This window comes from Pagrus pagrus (assembly GCF_965226575.1).
Source record: "Pagrus pagrus genome assembly, chromosome: 22".
In the NCBI taxonomy this organism is placed as follows: domain Eukaryota; kingdom Metazoa; phylum Chordata; class Actinopteri; order Spariformes; family Sparidae; genus Pagrus; species Pagrus pagrus.
Window position 1 is genome coordinate 24,877,229 of NC_140204.1, and position 16,614 is coordinate 24,893,842.

The following is a 16,614-nucleotide window of genomic DNA, read 5'->3' on the forward strand; positions in this document are numbered from 1 at the left end:
CTTCACCTCTCTCATGATGTCTTTAAAGGCTGCTGAGTCCGCTTCTATTTCCTGCTCCCCTGGCTCCAGTTCTGGTGTCCATTCCTGTGCTGCTACCACTAGCATTCCCTGTACCAGACCTGAGAACCTCCTGGCAGTCGAAAACTTCTGCGCTGGCGACCTAGACATGACCACGAACACTCCCTGGTGCTCCAAGCTGAGCTAACTAGCTGACTGCAGCTACAGTTTGCAGCAGTATGTGGCGAGCGTAAGGAGGACACCAAACACAGCAATGTCAATTGGCCTGTGTTCAGGAGGGTAGTAGGGCTGACGGGATCCCACTCGTAGCCTACCAACTGCAGACAACGCCACCTTGGGACTTTAACCCAAAGATTTGATTGTATCACTTGATCTAAGGACACGCAAGTAAGCTCAATTCATTAGGCATGAGACGTGGTTCACAATTAATACACTTTATTATTTAATATTAAAACACTGCAGCATCAACACAAATTATGAAGGGGACTATTCAAAGCTGAGGCTCGTTGGTGTGGAGAAACTAGTGAGGGAAGGGGTCCAAACAAAATATCATAGGTCACCCGGGCACGTGACAATCACACACACACACACTTTGTGAATAACCAAAATAATCCCAGGGGAGCACAGCACACAAGGAGGGAGGGGACACCACCACCCAGGTCACCAGCACCACCACCACCACCGGCCTCTGCAAAGGAAATGAACAGAGAGAATAGTCACACAGTGAAACAAAACTAGTATAAAATAGAAACTGGGCAAATTATTATCAAACCAAACAAAATATCTATTGCCCAGAATAAACCAACCATAAAGAAAAGAAAGCAAATAGCACGAATTGTATACAAACAAAAATAAACACCACCTGCCCTAAACAAATAAATCACACAAGTTAATTAAATCAAATTAACCAAATGGATATCAAAAGTCAAGACAGGTGGGGTAAAGAAAACAAATAAACAAAAACCAAATTAAGGTGTCAAAATGAAACTAAACACATGGCCATGAAGGCAGACTTAAAAGGAGTCTCTAAGCTGCGACACAGCAGCCGACAGCAGCGGCGAAGCTGCAACACAGTGGCGGCGATGCAGCAGATAAAGCTGCGACACAGCAGCGGCAAAACTGCGACAAAGCAGCAGACAAAGCAGCAGCGGTCAGCTGATCGTGACTCTTAGGTTGCGTCCGAAATTCCATACTATACACTACATACTTAATATGTGTACTATCGTTCAACATACTTTTGAGTGAATAACAGTAGTATGCATCTTTTCCGACGCACTGCTTAGTGCGGAAGTGACGCACTTCCTGAGACCCTTGCCGGTCGGATTGGAGACGCGTAATCGTGGTAACCCGTGCAAACCTCACCTCTACCGGCAATCTGCATTCCTACTTTAATACGTCTAATACTAATAATAATTGATATGCATCCAATAATAAATGCAAAGGCGAACTCGTTCTGTGATTCGCAGGCATCTTCGTCACCAGATAATCATGGCATTTCTGGAAAAGGTAAGCAACTGACGTTAACGTTACTCCAACGGATTTTAACCTCAACTGTTAGCAGCAAGTTTGTGTGTAATTTAATGGTTAAGTTTATTAAATATATACAGTATACTGTGTGTGTGTGTGTGTGTGTATCTACTGTAACTTAACGTTATATATACTGTAAATTATATACAGTCAGTGGCCACTTTATTTGGTAACGTTAACTGTTGCACGTTATAATCTAATTCAGTTCATTACAACAGCTCTGCTATAAACTCTACGAGGTTTATAATGTTTTGGTGACATTGTCAGAAATGTATAAATACAACGAAAAGTTATATGTTTATTACTAAGGTCACAGTTGAAGGCGCTGTTGTACTGTACCTCTATAATAATATAATATAACGTTAATATAATGCAGTCCAGTACAACATCACTAACTATGACCTCAGTGCTAAAACATGTTATTTAACACCTCTACAATTAACAAACAATTAATGTTAAGGCATCATAAAAGTAGACTTTACAGCAGAGCAGCTGTATTACATTGCATTGTTCAGGTGTACCTCATAAAGTGGCCACTATATTACATACACACAAAAAACTTTGCATTGAACATCTTGTATATGTAACTGACATGACATTAAACTGGCATTAGGCCATTTAAATGTATAGTTGAGTAACTGATGCAGGCTAATGAAATTAATCCTGAAATGTCCTACTTGTACTTTTTGAGCCAGCTTGTGTTTAAGTGAAAAGATTGTTAACAAAATGATAAGTTAAGAAACATGTTTTATGCTTTTGTGTAAAATGACAAACATACACAGTTTCTTTTAATCCTTTAATTTCTCATATTTTAGAATGTGAGCACCATGACGTACTGCCAGCTGAACACAACAGTGCCTATCATACGGCAGTATTTGGATGACACAGTTGACCTGCGCCCCAACCTGCGTCTGTCTCGTCTGTCGATTGCTGCCTTAACTGCTGCCCTTCACTTTGATGTAGCCCATGGCTGGGCTAAGGACATTGAAGTGCTGGTATTTGTCTACTGGTTGGCTCATGCTGCATCATATAGGGTTGTCTCCACTGCCTTTGTCATCCCGAGGTCCACAATACACGATATCGTGCACAGGACAAGCAGGGCAGTCATCGGGATCCTGGGGCGAACAATCCACTTCCCGAGAGGTGACCAGCTGGAAGAAGTGGGGGCTGGATTCAGTCACCTGGCTGGATGTCCCCCATTCAGTGTCGTGGTTGGGGCAATTGATGGCTGCCACGTAAGAATAAAGCCACCAGCTGCCGATGCCCAGTGTTATTTCAACAGGAAGCTGTTTCCATCTATACAGCTGCAGGCCATCTGTGACCATCGAGGCAGATTCCTGGACATCTTCGTTGGCTTCCCTGGCTCAGTGCATGACGCCCGTGTCCTGAAAAACAGCCCAGTATACATGAGGCAGCTCTACCCACCAGAGGGGAAGTGCATTTTAGGAGATGGAGGATACCCCTGTCTGGCTGCCCCTATGCGTCTGGTGACACCATACCGTGAGCCCGTGCAGAACCCTGCACAGGCTCGGTTCAACCGGAAGCACTCAAGGGCACGGTGCATCATCGAACGGGCGTTTGGAATGATGAAGACCCGTTGGCGCTCCATTTTCTTTAAGGCCCTTGAAGTGAGTCCCACATTTGCTGCGGAGGTTGTTGCCTGTTGTGCCATTCTTCACAACATCTGTTTGGACAACGGTGACATTGTTGAGGAAGTCATCATGGAGCCCGCTGACGATGACCATGGCGTTCCTGGCTCTGCTGAAATAACATCTGGGGACACATTAAGGGCCACATTGTGTGCAGCTGTTTCAGCACCTGAGGTTGCAGTACCTGCCCTACAAGAGCATGATTATTGACATTCTAGTAGCAACATTATTGTGTGTGTATATATATATATATTTATTTATTTAGTACAGTACATTTTTTTATTGTAATGTGAAATTATTTATTAGTTAACACTTTACTATATTGTTATATAAATTGTAATATACTATAATATAACATGATATAATATAACATAACATAATAGAACATAATATGATATAATATAATATAATGCTGCACGGCCTCAGAAGCAGGAGAGCGAGCCCTCTATTATATGATTATTCTCATTCATTTAATTGAACTGTTTTGTCTGTTTACAATTACTACATTATACTTGTTAATATTGTCAATATTATATTAGTGAACATTGTTATTATAACTACTGCTACTACTTTATTATTATATTTATTTATTAAACTTTACTGGTTACTTGTAATTGTTGTGTAGAAGATAGTTCTCTTTACACTCACTAAATATTCTTAATTTGCAGTTTAACCAAAAAGACCATTAAATTAAAAGAAGTATGTTACTACAGAGGAGAAAACTTAAACATATGCTCAAATACAAGATCCACTACATGCCAAACATTGTACCTAAATAGCCTGAAAGGTAAAGGGAAATGTATTAATTACAAGCAGTTATTTACTAAGGTAAGAAGGTGTAATCAATTAAGTTCAAGATTATTGGTGAATTTAAAACATCTTTAATAAATATATACAGAATAATGACAAAAAACTATACACAAAAACTATAATCAAATTTTGAACTGATTAAACTACTGTATTATTGATTTCTAATTAAGAGTTCCATCAATTTTAGGAAACGCTCCTCTCTCTCTTTTGTCTCCCTCTCTCTGCTTTCCTCTCTTTCGATTTTCTCCCTCTCTCTTCTTTCCTCTCTCTCAATTTTCTCCCTCTCTCTTCTTTCCTCTCTCTCAATTTTCTCCATCTCTCGTCTTTCTTCTCTTTCTTCCGCCTCTCTCAGCTGTCTAGCTTCTCTCTCTTGTGCCTCTCTTTCTCGCTCTTCCTGTCTCTCCTCAACCTCCCTCAAGTACTCCAGGACATCTGCCCTACTCCGCTTCCTCACCGGAGTGTCTTTCTCCTGCCTGCTCTCAGTGTTGGAGGGTGGTGAGGACACAGCAGCATCTGGACTGGCTGAGGCAATAAGGACAGGTGGTGTAATAGACGGCCTGCCGCCTATTGCCCCATCCATGGCATCGTACCACTTCCATGATGCTGCTGTAGCCTCACCACTCTCGGTACTAATCCCTGACTGGGGACATTTCAAGTCCTACAAAACATGACAGCAAAAATATCAACCATTAAAATGAGCTTTTCTAGAACTTACTGTTGTGACAACTATTTGACCAACTTACTTTATATTTTTGTTTCAGGTTTTCCCACTTCTTCTTGACCCAGGCAGGGCTCAGCACTCCCTGCAGGCCAGATTCTTTTACAAATGTTCTAAAGCAAACAGATGCAAACGTTTTATGGTGTTTAATCAAGAATACACATTAATGAGCAGGGTGCCTGTAGGGTCCACCAAGTCAAATTTAAGACCTTTTATGACCATTTACACTGCAATTTATGTCCTACTTAATGCATATAAGGGTCAACTTACTCAAAACCTTTCATCGCCGCATTACGTCTGCCTGTAAAAAGGCTGTCGTTGGCTGCTCGCCAGTGGATGAGCTTCTTTGTCAGCTCATCTGTCCCTGGGGAATCAATCAAATAAATTTAGTAATAAGCAAAGGAAGAGAGCGATAACCTACTAACTTTAAATCATTTGGGCAAGTTAGTAACGTCCCCTATCCCCTCTCATTTCATTTAACGTTAACACATAACGTTACTAACGTTTCTAACGGTAGCCGTTTAATTAACGTTAGCTCCTTAATTAACGTTAGCTCCTTAATTAACTCGGTTAACATTACAACCACAACAATGTCATCATAAGTGAAACCTTACACTTAAATTGAAGCGTTATAAGCGTTTCAGAGCTGGTGGTTTGGTCGCTGTCTGCCATTGTCCGTTTTGTTGTTGTTGTCGTCACAGCTGCATTGCATTGTGGGATATTTTGGCCGCCGTAGTGTCCACTGCTTGCATACTGTAATATTTACCGGAAATAGTATGCACCTCGCGTACTATTGGGTTCATACTAAGGTTTCGGACATACTAAAACATCTCACATACTGTTTTAGCATACTCAATAGCATGTTAGTATGGAATTTCGGACGCAGCCTTAAGCCTAGTTTATGCTTCTGCGTCGCGGCGACGGCGTAGTTACATCGTCAACCCTACGCCGTCATTGAGCATTCGAAGTTCTGCGTCGAGGGAACGCGTTGTTCTGCAATTCTCCGCCAACCGGTGTTGTTATACTGTTGACCGGAAAAGCAACTGCCGGAAATGACGTTCTGAGCGGACCAATCACAGTCCTTGCCGTTCGCGTCTCGACGCGACGCCGCGTAGTCAGGATTTTTTGGGGGCGCACGGCAGTCCTACCTGCCGAGAGTCAATACGTCCGGACCGGAAGTGACGTTTCAGACAGGAGCGCAAAGAGAAAGTGCCGGGGAGAGCTGCCGCATTTATACTCGGTTCTGCCTACAATGAGTGGCTACCACTGGTGCTCAATTAATGACGCGGTACAAAAGCATTCTGCTGCTACATTCACATATGTTCATTAGCAACAAGTTAAACTATCTGTCCATCGGGAAACTCCATATATCACCCAGAGTTGAGGCAGAGCAGCTAGAGCACATCAGAGGAAAAGCCAGAAACATTTTTCTCCATAAATTATCCAGTTTCACTTACTTGGTGGTGTGTGAATAAGTGCTGTAAAGACCGTAACCGCTCACCAAATTTTACATAGTGCAAGAACTGCCTCAGGGGGCCGGAGTGGGAATGACAGAGGCACTATCCTAATGTACTAGCAAAATGATTTTGAAGCTGTTATTTTAAGGTAAAATAGTTGAGTACGTTGTTCTGGGGGTGAAAATCTGATGTGCTTTCAGACTAGTAAGTCTAGTACAGTACAAGATAAAGACATTGTAAACAGAGAATTTTTTTTAGCAGTGAATCAAATCATAACGTGAAGTCTACTTGGTTTTGCTGCCATTTCTGCAATACTGTTAATGGTTTATAAAATCGGAACTGGTGTATAAATTTGTGTCTGTCTCTTCAAGTGGGCATCAGAAGAACAGGGCAACGAACTGAACTCAATGAAGTACTAAAAATATAAAGCTGAAAACATGCAAATGCACTGATATGTGACTCATGTGCCAATGTTAACGTCACCACATAAGCAAAGATGGAGCTGAAATGGCAGAACTTCGGTGCTAATGTGTGCTTTTATTAAGAACTCTCTAAAGATAACATGGTAAGAACCTATGAGACCATGGATTATGACTGAGAGACTTTGTTATAGAGATTACCTATAATCATCTCCTTTGAAAATATCTGTTATGGTTGTATGTTTATTATGACGAATATTTTCCAGTGATGTTATTTACACATTTCTGTAGTTATTGCAGTGGTCAACTTAAATCAATTGAACTGTCACCTGACATTACTGTACAGGACATCTTCATTTTGTCTTCTTGTGAGCTGTTAGTCATAATTCCTAACATGTGGTCAATTTGCAGTCTAATAATACTAATAATGCCTATTGCAAGTTATTTCTTCCTGAGCTTTTTGTAAAACTACAGTATATACCATAAATATACACATCAGAAGCATTTTTATCTGAATTAGAATTTCCCATGTTAGCTGTCAGCCTGTCTAACTTTATGTTTATTCCTCTTGGTTTGTTCGTAAAAAGTCAGTGTGAACAGGAACTGGAAAGGGCTGATATGCAACAATGTATCATTTTACCCTTTGGTCCAGAACAAATGAACTGAACTACAAGTGAGTATACACCCTTACACAAAGTATGATTCTGTCCTGATGATGGTGCTAGATGAAAAGTCAGAGGCTAGCAAGGTCATTTGAAATTAATCTGGGAATCTTGAATATCTGCAGCAAATTTCACAGCAAAACCAAAGATTTTAACCTCATGTTGGAACTAGAGGTAAAGCCAAGTGTTCACCATTACCATGGGAGTTCCTCATCTGGGTGTCATGAATGTGTCTTCCAAATTTCATGACAATTTGTCTAACAGCTGCTGTAATATCTCAGTGTGGACCAAAGTGGTAAAGACTGATATTGCCATTTATAGAGCCACATAGCCTGGCTAAAAACACAGGGCCAACCCAGTGAATGCCTGTAAGAAACTGGTGCCAGCTCAAAACAACCCCTAAAGAACTAGGATCTGACTGCACCTGTGTGAAATGCAAGAAGACTCTGTTGAGTCTTACAACAACATGAGACCAAAAGCAAGTTTAGTTGTATTGCCAGTTAACATTCACCTATTACATCCTAGTAGCTATTCTGTGTGATCCCATGGTCCTGTTTTATTGCTACCCACATGTGTTATTATGTTGAGTAAATCTTAATTAGGTAAAATAAAAATGATTTCTACAATATAAAACAAATAAATCACACATTAAAAAACAGTTAATCAGAGAAACAAAAGTGACACAAGAGCACACTGTCATTAAAAGTCTGGCATGTGACCGAGGGTTCTCTCAGCCTTGGGTCAGGAGTGTCAGACTAGGTAAGGTAATAATGTGCTGCAGGCTGAAGAGCTGGGGGTCTGATTTAATTATGTAGCACTGGATTTGTCAAACAGACCTCAACTGACAGACAGGAAGCTTTCAACTGCAAATCTGCTGGCTTCAAAGACACACTTTCTATTTGACAGGGCAGGCTGCTGTTTAATTCACAGCAGTCTGTGTGAATATCAGACTAGGAGTGCTTTGCTGTTCAAAAATAATAAAGACACACAGCCATTCATGTATTGTGTCAGTCAGTTCATTTCCTTGTTGAAAGGCATGATAATGAAAGGCCGGGTGAGCCATCTCTCCCCTGGTCACTGCATGGCGCTGTGCCAGCCTGTGCAGGTTAATTGTTGGGCGGCGCTGCGGGTGATTAAAATCAGGTGTGTTGATCGCCGCTCTCCCTCTCTGCTTCTGCCGCGCGTCTGGCGTGTTGGTGGGCGTGCATGTCCGTGTCTCCCCGTCGTGTTATTAAGGTAGGCACCCTGTAATATTTGCTGTTACATCGCCAATTTATTCGGCTCTGGGGCTTCATCCTCCCGCTCCGTTGCAGTGCTGAGAGCGACGGTGAGCCGGAGGGAGCGAGCGGTTCGGGTGCAGTAGAGCTCAGAGGTATGCCGCTCGTATTTGTCTGCTGCTGCAGTTTTTCACCTATTGCACTAGTTGTGACACGTTCTCTTTTGCTGTGCAGCGGGGCCGCTGTAACCAGCGGTCCCCCCGTTCTCCTAGTTCTGCATCAATCATTTGGCGTCCTGGTGTGTTTCCGGTCATCGGCCACCACGAAAGGGTTGCTGCTGTCCTGGCTCGGCTCTGGTTGGACTGAGATGCACGATACTGTCTCGGGTCACTGTATGTGATAACAACCTCAGGCCCAGTGTGAAGGCGTCACGCCACTATTGTGCCCACACCACGAAAATCCAGTCTGAATCCGGCAGAGTTGGTTCACCTGTTGTCTCCTTTTGATTTAACACATTATTTCCTTCATTGATTTAAATATCAAAGGTTTCTTTGTGCATTTAATTTAGGTCGTATTTAGTTTATTTGTTTGCTAATAGTTTGAATTGTCTTTATTTATTGTATTAAGTCGATTTTGGTTTAAAATATTTTCTTTCTTTGCTTAATATTTGATCCCAATCTAAGTTGATTTATATTGTTGTTAATCCTCTTTAACTCCTTAGTTGTAAATTGCATTTATTTCCTTTTTTTGCGATATATAAATTATTTCTATTGTTTTGATATTTTCTTTGGTATTAATTGATTAATTGTGTATTTGGTTTCTTTTTCTTGCTTTTTAAAACCATAGATTCCCCCCAGATGTCCCCACACTGTGCCTTGTGTTAATTTTGTGTTTTTCTTGTTTTACAACAGGTGCTGAGGCCCAAGCGAGCGGCAGTCCTCCCCTGGTGGTGGTGTTTGACACAGTTTTGGTTGCAGTGCACTGGTGGTTTATAGCTTGGATTTTGTCCCCTTTTTGAGTTCCCTGCCGCCGTGGTAAGCCCCAGCCCTGATTTGGTTCTTTTTGTTTGTTTCTTTTGCCAGTGTGGTGGCTCTCTATTTTAAAGTCACTTTAAACTCTTTGGTTAATAAAGTATATTTCTTGGAAACCACGTCCTCTGGCCCCTTGTCACTGTATGAACCTGTGTTGGCCTTGTATGGCTATTTCCTGGGTTAAAATCCCAGGTGGCGTTGTTGACGACACACACTACACATACACCAGCTCACACAAACACACACTCACACCCCGCTCACGCCACACAAGCAATTATTTCACCTCTGACAAAGGTTACCCTTGCGCCAGGCAGTAATAAGATCATCAGCATCATCTAAATGAATCAGGAAAGGGCCATAACCTCACTCTCAATGGTCAGTGGGACAAGTTATGTAGTGTAAAGTCTGTAACTTTGACCTTTTTCCCAAGGGCTGTACTTTCAGATGTGAGTGCCATGACATGACACTGTCGACTCAACCCACCAGAGCTCTTGAACAAATGTGAATTTAATGTCTAACCTCCTCTTCCAAGCCTCCACTGTAGACACTTTGGGCCAGATCTACTAAAGGTTTGCGTGTATTAAAACGTGTGCAAACTCCTTGCACACACAAAAAAAGGACAAACTGTTTTACTAACAGTGCGCAAAAAGGGTTGCGTCTGTCAAAGGTGCAAAATAGCGCGTCTGCATTCAGTTAGTACATTTGCAGCAATGAATATGCAACATGGGGCGTTTACACGCAGTTGTGGGTGGAGAAAATGTAAATATATTAATTTAGCACACCCAGTGATTTATCAAACCTGAAAGCAATTTTGCCAATAGAAACTGCGTCTATATTTAACACATCTCAAAGGGAGGTGCAAACTGTTTGTATGCGTAATTGCGCACACATGGCTGCCGGTATTGTTGCAAGGAGACGCCGAGAATGCATTTTTCACCCTCGTGTGAACATTTTTGGGATGAATGAGGAAACCATCATTAGAACATATCGCCTATCCAGCCTTGCCATTTTGGAGCTGTTGGAGGAACTCAAAGCGGATTTGGAGCCAGCTACGAGAAGGAGTCAAGCAATGCAATAACAAAACTCCTTGCAAGTTTACTATTATTATATTTATTATTATACGCCAATTTTTCTTTTGTTATTCTTCTGATGTCTTGGTATCTCCTTCATCCACTGTTCACCTGTTTTTTCCAACATTAACTTTTTCACCGATTTTCTCCCACATGGCGTTCTGTCAGCGACCGTCAGATTCCTTTACTGCAGCTCATTGAAATGTTTATTCGCTTCCTCTGCCAACACTTCTAATTCCAAAGGGTCGAATTTCACTTTGCGCTTTCGCTCTCTCAAACTCGCCATGCTGAAAACCATGAAACACGCTAAACCCTCATTTAAATAGGCGTGTCTCCAACACGTTTGCACCTGTTTTCATTAACGCAATGACTCTTAGTAAATCGCCCGCAAACCGCGGTTCAACCCCACACGCAAATTTCTAGATTGGGCACGCAGATTAGTACAAGCAATTTAGGATCTTAGTAGATCCGACCCTACATGTAAAGCCACGAAAATCAAACATGTCATTTTTGTGGCACAATTTGAATGTTCATGTTATTGAAATTTTAATTGAATTTTGTCTATAACTTTAAAGGATAACTACCGTTTTTTACAACCTGGACCCTTATTTCTAGCAAAATATATGATCATTTACTCATCCAGATAACTTTGGTGTCATTTGAAGTCGTTCGGACGAAATTAGATCCAGTGTAGCGCCGCTATATCCATATAATGCGAGTGACGGGGCACCGAAGCGCAGCCTCTACATAACGCATTATCTGCCACGAAACTAGTTCATTTCACCAATATTTTGTTACGATACACTAGTGCTATTCCCCTCTGAGTCCAGGCTCATCTGTTATCAACATCCAGTGTCAAACTAGCAGTAGCAGCTACACGTAAACAAGCTGGCTGTCGCGGGTGCGCGCGCAGCTCAGAGATGACATCTTCCAGGTCAGAGGTAGTAGGTCAACCTACAGACCCCGGATGTTGACAACAGACGAGCCCGGACTCAGAGGGGAATAGCACTAGCGTATCATAACACAATTTGGTGAAATGAACCAGTTTCGTGGCAAATGCTCATAGAGGCTGCGCTTCGGTGCCCGGATCACTCGCATTATATGGATATACGTGGCGCTACACTGGATCTAATTTCGTCCGAACGACGCCAAATGACACCAAAGTTATCTGGATGAGTAAATGATCGTATATTTTGCTAGAAATAAGGTCCAGGTTGTAAAAAACGGTAGTTATCCTTTAAGTTCAAATGGTATATTTGGAATTTAAATATAACTCAACACAAATCATTCTTTCCTCCTCCCTGAGTGTTCGCTCCAAACACTGGTCGACGAAGGCAAAGTTTGAACTCAATTGTTGGTACAGAAGTGAAAGGCCGGCACTGCCTTTTCCAATCAACCTGTCATGTGAGGATAAGGAAGCACATGCTCTCCTCTACTTACGACGTATGGCCCTCGGCTATAAACAATAACACAATTAAACTGGACGTTCCTGGCAGTGTAATATAAAAATGAATAATAAATAGGCAGCTACTTAACTATAGAATACAAGAGATTGAGCGAGACTGTTTCAGTGACACAGACAGCATTGTCTGTCTTTTGTTTGGACGCATTAGCTTGTGCAGACCTATGATACATATTACTGTTATAATAAGGCAGAGCAGTGGACCTTCACACTGATAATTCACCACCGCTACAGCCTTAATTAGAAGTCTGTTATTCTGCACATGCATTATGTTTGCCTGCATCAATTAAGAAACACTGTTTACTTACACTTATGTGAATAAAATCTAGTTGTAGGCTACACATCGAATACATGTTTGTCCTCATGGTGATTTAGTGTAGAAGTCTAGCCTGGTGGACCAAACTCGAGGAATGAATACTACTGTATGACTACTTTATTACATAATACTTTGTGTTAGCTATTTAAAGGATTAGTCAGCCTTCAGGTAAGTATTTTTGCCGACAAATTCCATGTGCAGACCTAACAAACAATGTATAGATATGTATACTATACTACATGATTTATCAATCTATTATGGTGGCCCTGAAAAGTCAATGCAATGGAGTTTAAGCAAACACATGTAAACAGAGAAGGAGGAAATGTTCAGCAAATATAGAAGACACAATAGACATAATAAAATAATGCTTGTCTACCTACATACCTGCCTACCTGGGTGCACTCTGCCCCCACACTCATTGTGCACAGCCAGAAACTTCCAAAAGGCTAGGCCAGAGATGGTTCTCTTTGGCTTGATATTTTGCTAAAGCTAAGTGAGCTAGTCTCACAAGTTTGCCGGTGAAAGTGTAACTGAAATACTAACATGTGAGCTTGACAGCAGAAAGCCATAACAATAGCCATGTTTCGTTTACATTGATGGATAATGCTAGGTTTTTCTGACATGAATGAGACATGAGATAGTTGGATACAGTTAGCAATGACAACAATGTGCTGGGTGGATGCCAAAAAAACCCCAAAACGTTATGTGTTCAGCAACGCCGAGCTGTGTTATGCCAGCGCTGCTCGGTTTTGTGTAAAAAGGCATAGGCAGTGTCTAAAAAGGGCTCTTGTAGTCAGGTGGTACATGTTTTGGAGGAATGGCTCTGGAGGGAGGCCTGAAAGAGGGGGGTGGGATTTTCAGTTGGATACTTTCAAAATGTAGCTTACTCCTGCTGGTTTCTACAATATTACCAACCCCAGCTTTAACAATCTTGCAATACCTAAATTTCAGCTTATAACAAAACTTAAGACTACTTAGAGCAGTGGTTCTCAACCTTTTTGGGGCCCTGGACCCCCTGCATATTTTAGATCGACCCTGAGGACCCCCCAAAAAACCGAATTATTATACAGTAGCTTTCAGAAATCTTAATGTCATAAAACAGATTTTTTTATGCACTCTTCAAAAACAAAAAACAAACATAAGTATGAAATCTCAATGGATATCATATAATTGAGTCTTAGTTTTATCGGTAGAGGCAGATGGTGTGTGTGGCGACAAGCAAAGCTACCTGGTTAGAAGCTCGAAGGGAAGTTGCTGAACTTTGCATGTGATTTTGCGCCCCCCTGAACTCGGACAATTTCCGCGTGAAAAAGTCAGCAGTCTTGCCAACTGACAATTGATGCCTGGTGCTCAGATGCCGCTGCATGTGTGCCGGTTTCATGGCATGGTTTGAAAGTACCTCTCCACATAAAAAACACAGACGCTGCTGAGGGTCCGAATCAGTTGCTGTAAATCCCAACATGATGTATTCTTCTTTATAAAGTCTCTTTTTGCTGTCTGTTTTCTTTTTCTTTTCCGGTGGCCCAGAGTCTGCGTCATCCGAAACAAGCGGTCTTTCTTTTAATTTGAGCCATCTCTCCATGTTGTCAAGTCGTCTTCTTCTTTTCTTCTTCTTCTTCTTCTTCTTCTTCTTCGTGTAACTGGGCTTATCATCTCCTTAATTTGTTTGTAACATTAGCTTAATTTCAAGCGCTAACCTGAACATTACAAGCTAATGAGTTTTAACACATCAACTTCCTGCAAATATTTCACAATAAAAGCATTAAGAAATGAATGGTGTATGCCTATTGAAACACTACGGGGCTCATAATTTGAAAAGGATGCAGATCCTGTTAAGTTTGTATTAACAGTGTCATGCAGTAACTTTAACAATAATATAAATGTCAGGATCTTTTTTAAGAGATATTTTATTTTCACGGACCCTGACCCCCGGTTGAGAATCACTGACTTGGAGAATAACATGAAAACACATTTTCAAAACAGTCTGGCTATTGAAGGAAGATAAAAAGATAAACTCAAAATCTCAAACTTTTGACTCAATTATTGAAATATCTAATGTTTTGAGCAGTCGTAACCATCTGAAACAAATGAGCTGAATGTTTGTGTTGTGTCAAGATGAGGTGTGTGTACCATCCTGGTTCACCTTTTGGGGTTTTCTCTCTTTTAGCCAATTTTCCTGCATTCTTAAGTCTTCATATGACCCATACTCTCCATCCTCTTTGGCTCTCTTTGGCAAGGTGCACTAGTTATTTATATGCACACTGTGTAATTCCATTCTCGTCAGCAGTGGTTTGCACAATGTAAGGCGAAAGTCAGTAAACGGATGCAGCCCATTACTGATAGCATTGGATTTGTTTGTCATGTGGTAATGGCTACAAAGTAAAACAGTGACTTCAAGCAATCAGAAGATTTGGTTGGCTCGGCATTGAGGCTAAGTAAATGATGACTCAATTTAAATTTCTGGGTGAACATATCCTTTAAGACCTTTTGGATACCAAATAGAATGCAATCTAAATCCTGTTTGATGATCAGACCGACCAAAGTATGAAAGCATGATGTAAAACCAGTATGGGTGATATGCAGTGCAATTTATTATTTTATCACATTTTTTCAGTACTTCCTATACAGTATAACAGTAATCCATAATAATCAATTTAATTAAAATAATGCAAACTTGGATCTGGATGAGAGATCTAAAATGAGTGGATGGATTTTCCAGTGAACAATGATTCATTCTTTCAAGTTCATTTAAGTCTGTCCAATCTGAATGGATGGGCCTCCTAGCTCCTGTAGCTAACAGTGGTGACAGTTTTTACAAATACTTGAAATCATTTTCTGTGTTAACGTCTGGATGGTCAGAAAAAAACGGAAATGGTGACGCAGACATCCACGTTTACCAGTGTTAGTAGCGTCACTGGCAAATTGTAACTCAGAGTATGTGTTATGATATTGGAGTATTTGAGTTTGTGCAGTGATGAAATGGGGTTATATTTTATGGATTTGGTGGCTGTGGCTCAGGGGTAGAGCCAGGGTCTTGTTATCGGAAGGTCGCTGGTTCGATTCTCCTGCTCTGCACGTCGAAGTGTCCTTGGGCAAGAAAATGTGCTGGTCGGCACCTTGCATGTTAGCCACCGCCATCAGTGTATGAATTTATGATTTACTGTAAGTTGCTTTGGACAAAAGCGTCTGCTAAATGTAAATGTAGACTATTGATAATACAACAAAAACAGCTGCTTACAATGTTGTGCTGACAAAATAGCATTATTCAGGAAGATTCTGTGAAGAGCAGTCTTGTTTCACTGCCTCACAAGCAACTGACCACCGAGTAGGCTATACAATGTGCTTTCTGTTTCCAACATGCCTAGTGTACACATACATATTCAGGTGTGTTAGTCTGGACAGAGATTTTTTCTGAAATGGTGCTAAAACGTTTGTGTGGACAGAGATACTACTGTTTTAAAACGCTGTTCCCAAAAATTCTCACCTGCCTGTTGGCCAGGCCTGAAGCTCCACTAAAAAAATTGAGCCTCCTGCAGCACAATCCAATGTCACAACTTTGTAGATGTATAACTTCTTCTCAAATACAGAAACATTCTATAATTAACATTACCGCCTAAAGCAAGCAAGAGACAAATTGAAATATTAAAAATGTAAGACTGAACACTTCCTACGGCCTTCTTGTGTTGGGGTAACTGAATTAAATGCTTTATAAGAGCTACAGATAACCTGATATATAATATGTAAATGGGAAAATGGAAAGGGCAATTGCAAATAAGTGGTCTTCTTCACAGAAGACAGTGGATATGCGACAATATGAAATGCACAGATATAAATAATAAAATGAGTGATAGCTGAATTCCATTTAGCGGCTTCAGTTTCAGGGTCCTGGTATTGTTCATGCTGACTCATTGTCAATGGTCATTCTGTCATTTATGTTGTTTTGGGAGTTGCTGGCAATCGACCTTTTCAGTCATTTAGGTATGAGGATGTGTTGAAATGTCTGCTGTGAAAAACTGTGAGGCCAAAGTCTTGTTGATCACAGCCCTTTGGTTTATATTAGAAGCCTAATGTTTCCCTTGGATCCTTCATGTCTAGGCAGTTCAAATGGCTCTCAACAATGGGAGGCAGAATGCAAATGCACTTAATGGCTATAGCTGAATAGGTAAATGCATTTACATAAATGCACACATGCACTGAATACAGTCACATATTTACTGACAATGTGCACACACAGACTGATATGGATTTTGATATAATA

General features: G+C 41.0%; 1 protein-coding gene and 2 long non-coding RNA genes across 4 annotated transcripts; 2 read left to right on the forward strand and 1 right to left on the reverse strand.

Moving 5' to 3' along the window:
• The first annotated feature begins 330 nt into the window (after window positions 1-330).
• LOC311251425 (putative nuclease HARBI1) lies at window positions 331-3,436 on the forward strand. 2 transcript variants are annotated; one of them, XM_084343821.1, is made up of 2 exons: window positions 331-405; window positions 2,361-3,436. In XM_084343821.1, the coding sequence occupies exon 2, from the start codon at window positions 2,373-2,375 to the stop codon at window positions 3,402-3,404; it is 1,032 nt and encodes a 343-aa protein (XP_084199947.1). In that variant the 5' UTR covers window positions 331-405; window positions 2,361-2,372; the 3' UTR covers window positions 3,405-3,436. The 2 variants fall into 2 exon arrangements, with proteins under 2 accessions (XP_084199947.1, XP_084199946.1); XM_084343820.1 differs by lacking the exon at window positions 331-405 and adding an exon at window positions 1,466-1,524.
• An 802-nt stretch (window positions 3,437-4,238) lies between these two features.
• LOC311251427 lies at window positions 4,239-14,009 on the reverse strand. Its single transcript, XR_014621402.1, has 3 exons — window positions 13,585-14,009; window positions 4,993-5,086; window positions 4,239-4,835 (listed from the first exon to the last, which is right to left on the reverse strand). It is a non-coding gene; the product is annotated as an uncharacterized lncRNA (long non-coding RNA).
• On the forward strand, window positions 8,443-9,627 carry LOC311251346. Its single transcript, XR_014621378.1, has 3 exons — window positions 8,443-8,496; window positions 8,574-8,632; window positions 8,712-9,627. It is a non-coding gene; the product is annotated as an uncharacterized lncRNA (long non-coding RNA).
• Window positions 14,010-16,614: the final 2,605 nt, after the last annotated feature.